This window comes from Hibiscus syriacus, unplaced genomic scaffold (genome assembly GCF_006381635.1).
Source record: "Hibiscus syriacus cultivar Baekdansim isolate YM2019G1 unplaced genomic scaffold, ASM638163v2 tig00111783_pilon, whole genome shotgun sequence".
NCBI lineage: Eukaryota > Viridiplantae > Streptophyta > Magnoliopsida > Malvales > Malvaceae > Hibiscus > Hibiscus syriacus.
Genome location: NW_024063178.1, coordinates 899,105 through 904,762, shown reverse-complemented (window position 1 = coordinate 904,762; position 5,658 = coordinate 899,105). Strand labels below are relative to the sequence as shown.

General features: G+C 34.4%; 1 protein-coding gene across 3 annotated transcripts; it reads right to left on the bottom strand.

Moving 5' to 3' along the window:
- Positions 1–1,118: 1,118 nt before the first annotated feature.
- Positions 1,119–2,446, bottom strand: LOC120170582 (FCS-Like Zinc finger 17-like). Of its 3 annotated transcripts, none has more exons than XM_039178522.1 (2): positions 2,081–2,446; positions 1,119–1,395 (listed from the first exon to the last, which is right to left on the bottom strand). In XM_039178522.1, the coding sequence occupies exons 1-2, from the start codon at positions 2,383–2,385 to the stop codon at positions 1,245–1,247; spliced, it is 456 nt and encodes a 151-aa protein (XP_039034453.1). In that variant the 5' UTR covers positions 2,386–2,446; the 3' UTR covers positions 1,119–1,244. The 3 variants fall into 3 exon arrangements, with proteins under 3 accessions (XP_039034453.1, XP_039034454.1, XP_039034455.1); XM_039178523.1 differs by lacking the exon at positions 1,119–1,395 and adding an exon at positions 1,506–1,969; XM_039178524.1 differs by lacking the exon at positions 1,119–1,395 and adding an exon at positions 1,507–1,928.
- Between the last annotated feature and the right edge of the window lie 3,212 nt (positions 2,447–5,658).

The window sequence follows — 5,658 nt, the reverse complement described above, 5'->3', positions numbered from 1 at the left end:
ACAAATAAGAATGGACACATGAAAGTGATGACTGTTTAACCACTGAGGAAAATTCCAAGATAGCATTATCTGTAGGCATTTCACGATCCAGCTGTAGGATATATGCCAAAAATCCAAGTATATGGAGAGTGGCAAAAAGCAAAATATCTAGTGCGGTATGGCCCCCATCAAACTTTATTTATGCTGCATCCACAATGAGACACTGCCCGAGAAGGATAGCGATATGCAAGAACGAGCATAGATACTTATCTTAGAAATTCGATGCAAAAAGACACAGCATTGTATCTCAGGCAATATATTATTAAGAGTGAATTACAATTAAATTTTAAGCGGTATATTATTTATATTATTGAACTTTTGATTACTTTCACTTATAGTATTAAATTTTTATTTTGATATTAATTATATAATTGGATCGTTAACTCAATAATAGTGAGATGACATGTACAATGATTGTCGATATGAACCCTACACTAAAATGATGTCCTTTTTATACGTATATTTTAATATCCAAAAACACCCAAACCAAAATTATTTTATTAAAAACTTGAGGGGAAAAAAATTCGAATACTCTCTTAAAAAAACTCAAACCAAGATCTTCGAAAATTTGGTTAAGAGTATAATATGCTCTTAAATTGATTTGGTGGTTGGGTGTTTGTGTTTTCTTCCCAAAGACTTTCCTTCGAGTCTAATAGACTATTTGTATTTTCTTTTATTTTTACAGTAAAAGGACATCGTTCAACGTCTCTTTAGGCACTAAAACAACAATATTTTGGTACAGTGATCATCAACAATCATAGTATCCCTAAAATTCTTTCATATGGTGTAGTTTAATGTTATTTTTTTTAAAAATTAGTTTTTATAATTAAAAATAAAATTAAAACCATAATAAAGAAAAAGTTGTAATGTCACTCAAATAATAAAATATCAATGAAAATTATTGTTTTTAAGTAATAAAAGTTTTAAATTCAAATATTTGCAAACTATTTCATTCAAAACAGTTATTCTTAAAAAAGAAGACAAATTCATATAACTTTATTAACAATTTATCTTCTCCGATTTCTCATCTCTAAATTTGAAAGAAAATGAAAGGGAAGAAAAAAAGAGAGGAAAACTTATATTATCAGATCACTAATAATTAACTATCAACTTATATATGTATGAACTTGTAAATTATGAGACTATTGCCCAATGGCTTTGGTTTTGGCTTTGATGAGGTGGTTTAATTCTCCAGCGGAGATCCTCTATGAGTAGTCGGGTCTCCGATCGGCTGGAGACGGTGTTACAATGCCTATAAGACGGTATTGTTGTTTTGAAGACAGTTCAAGTTCCTTAATTTCATCCAAAACAATTTGCCGGCCCCTGCACTCTAGGCTACAAAATCCTTGGTCACCCCTGCGTTCACATCACTTCTCTAAGAATTGCTCTTAAAATTCACACTTAATCAAAAGAATCATAATTTAACAAAACTAATAAGGCAATCCATTATATATGTATACCTCTAATATTTAAATTACAATCAAGATGCATTTTAAGTTACATAGTAGATGGAAAAAATCTTTGATGAAGCTTTGAAAGAAATGGATGAAATGGAGTGAAAAAATTATTTTTTATGAAGGGTGAATACTAGGGTGAACGTTAAAAATTGGTCGGAGTACATGTCGTTTTCCGAAAGACAGCCAAAGCATCCGACGTTTTCAACTCTTCATTTCCAACAACATATGGCATCCTCATCTCCAACGTCTTCGGGGGGCCAACCATGGCACTCCGGCCGGGCATAGGTGCAGTAGAGAGAGGCCAGTCATGGTGCTCCAGTGATGAAATACTTGAAGTCGTCAGCTGCTCCGGTCGTCTTTTGAAAGACGTCAGGTGTTCCGACCAACTTCCGACGTCCACTATAGCATTCACCCTATTTGAAAAACTAAAATCTGAACCACTCCAAATGAAACAAAATCATTTTTTCAATATCCTATCCAAACAAAGTTTGCCATAATAGATATTATTACATCAATTGCAATAAATATTATTGTCAAATAACACCTGCATACTAGAGGCTGTGGGAAGGGAAATTTTTAGTTACCTGTACATGAAAACTTCTTTATCTAGGCTCAAGTTCTTGCTGCATAGATAACATGATTTGAGAAAGCAAGAATCTTGATTAGCCAGGCGATGCTTACTAGAGGCTGTGGGAAGGGAAATTTTCAATGCAGGTTTAACGACTACCACAGATTTTTTGCCTTGTGGGATTTGCGTTAGGATTCTCAGCCCAACAACAACTGATGAACTCTTACAAAAGTTTGCATAAACCGGGTTGTTCTTCTTGCCCTCTTCACCTTCACTGTCTCTCTTTAGTTGCTTGAAAGGGCTCCTAAGTTTTGGCGTCATTGATATCTATTGAACGATATGAGTGGAGAGCTTGAGAGACATGGAAGATGAGAAGAAAATAGAAGGGTCAGGATAGAGAATCTAGTAGTGGAGAGTGATGGATATTTAAGAGCAGCTTTTTTTACCATATTAGAGTGGGTAAAAAAATCATTTCTTTGTGAAAAAAAGTAAACTACACAATATACCATTAAACTTTAGATAATGTATCGTTTATACCATTAAATGTTCAATTTCTTCAATTAACTTTGGTTTGAACTACAATTATGACACTAGGCTTTTAAAATCCACACGATATGAGGACATAGAAAAAAGAGAAAATAACCTCAGTGACCAAAAAAGCCTTATAATATACGAATTTAACCAACTTTTTTTGGATTTGCCAAAATGACCAACAAATTCGCAACGCGATCTCAAATTCGCAACGTGAATTCCAATTTCGCAACCCAGTTTCCAATTTCGTAATGCGAATATGTAAATCGCATTGCGATTTTCCAAATTCGCGTTGCGATATTCCAAATTCGCAACTGAATTTCAAATTCGCAACGCGAATTTAATTTCGCAACAGGTTTTAGTTTCGCAACACAAATGGTTTTGAGTATATAACAACGCAACAGCAACAACTCATAACCTAAATCCCTAAATCGCAACTCATTCCATCTCCATCTATCACTCTCTCCGACGACATCCGTTCCTATATCCAACGACATCCTTCCCCATCTCTATTTTTTTTACATAATTTTATTTCTATATAATTTTTCAATGATTTCTCTCCCAAATTATCAACTATCAACTTAATAAAGGTATGTTTTTCTCTAAGTTAGTGATGATATCTAGTTTATAGCTCGTTTGTTTAGTAAATTCATTTACAATTTTTAGAATGAAATCATCTAATTTGATCATGTTTGGATAGATTTGTGTTTTGGAGGGTCATGGGAGAATGTTCATGGTATTTTACAATATGTCCCTTTACCCATGAATCTTCAACTAAAACTGTCATAAAAAAAAGTTAACTTATGAAACTCTAATGTTAGGTGTTGCAAATAAATTGAATTTAGAGCCTCTAAGTGGATTTAGGCTATCTTATCTGAGAAAAGGTAAAGTTTATTTGTTAACCGACAATGAAGATGTTGAACGATTCATTGCTTACATTAGTGTTTCGCAAGAAGATGATGTTACATTATATGTTGTTGAACCTAGAAGTAGTGAAGTTGGGTCAGTAGCGGGTAGTAATCAATTAAGTTCTTCAACCCAAAATTTAATGGTTCCACCACAATTTCATCACCAAGAAAATTTTGTTTCACCACATTTCCAATACCAAACACAATATCAAACACAATCTCAAAACCCACAACCTTTTCCTCATCCAAATCCCAATCAACTTTCAGGACCAAATTACGGTTTTCGTATTGACCAGTTAGACGATTATGAGCCAACAGAAAAAATTGTGAGTACTAGTCAGTATTCGAAATTTGATCTTGGTCAATACCCGGACTTTGATCTTGGTTAATACTCGGATTTTGATGATGTGATGGAATAAGAAACATACCCTGCATGTAATGATTTTGATATTGGTCAAAATCCGAATTTTGATGATGAAACAGCCGTTGCCGAGGAAGATGTTGTTGATGATAATGAGGAGGAAGTTACGACTGTGAATGAACATGTTGAACATCCATTCTGTAATTCATATAACCTTGAAGAAGAAGAAGTCCCCGAAGAAAGGAAAAAGAAGAAAATGCCACGGGAGTATAACTGGAATATGCCAGAATTACTTCAGATACCGGAAGAAGAGTTGGTAAAGATATCATTTGATTGTTACACAAAAGTTATTCGTATCAAGAAAGATGATTGTTTTGATACAAAGGAAGACTTGAAGATAGCTTTGTATACGAAATGTGTGGAAGATGGCTATCAACTAAGAGTTAACAAATCAAGCAAATATCGTTTCGAAACAAGGTGTATGATTGACAAAAACTGTACGTGGCGTATGATTGCTAAGAGGATAAAAGATTGCGAAATGTTTCAAGTTAGGACTTTTATTGATAATCATACATGTTCAAGAACCCAAGTTTTTCCTCACAATAGACAGGCAAACAAAAAGGTGTTGGGTGGTTTTCTGGCTGAGTTAATGTTTTTGAATGAAAGGGTATATCGGGGACATGAAATTATGACTGACATGAATGCTCGGTTCAAGATTAGTATCTCATATTCTCAAGCTTGGAGAGCCAAATGTTATGCCTTGGAATTGTTGAGGGGGTCGCCAGAAGCATCGTTTGCCCAACTGCCGGCTTATTGTCACAATTTAAAGCTGAAAAATCCTAGGTTGGTAACTCATATCAAAACATATAGATATGGACGCTTTGAGTTGCTGTTTATCGCCATTGGTGCTGCGGTTAGTAAATAATTATAATTTTGTTGACTCATTTTTGTTAGTTTCATGCATTTCACATTTAAATGATTATATTTCTTGTGTATATGATTTTGTAGATTCGTTCGTTTATTACTTGCATGCGCCCAGTTATTATAGTTGACGGAGCACATTTGATAGGTCGATACCTTGGAGTAAACTTATTAGCAGTAGCCATAGATGCTAACAATGGGATACTGCCAATAGCTTACGGGGTTGGCAAATCCGAAACCTCTGATTCATGGACATGGTTTATGGGGCATCTTAGGGATTGCATAGGTCCTATTAACAATCTGACAATCATATCCGATAAGGCAAACTCAATTGACAACGCTGTTAGAAGGTGTTTCCCAGATGCTTTTCATGGACTTTGTGGTGTTCATTAGTACATAAATCTAAAATCAAGGTCTGCTGGTATAAAAAATCACAAATGGACATACTGGAAGGCTGTAAAAGCTTATCGGGAAGTGGATTTTAATAAGCATATAAATTGTTTAAGACGTGTATTGCCTCAATGTGCTCAAACACTAGAAGATGTCAGGTTTGAAAGATGGTCAAAAGTACATCAACTTGGAGCAAGATATGGTTTCATGACGTCTAATAGTGCAGAATCAATCAACGCTCTAAGTCGTCATTCCCGAAAATTACCCATTATTATGTTAATGGAGTTTTTTCGAGCCTCTATTCAACAGTAGTACTACAAGAAAAGAAACCATGCTGGTATTAGTTCTTTAAATTCGTAACTTATCATATATTTTACTAAGTATTATTTATTTAAATTTATAGGAACATTGGAATGTCGTGTTACACCATGGACTGAAAAAAAGATAACGAAACGTGTTGTGAAGTCAACGTCCTGGAGAGTT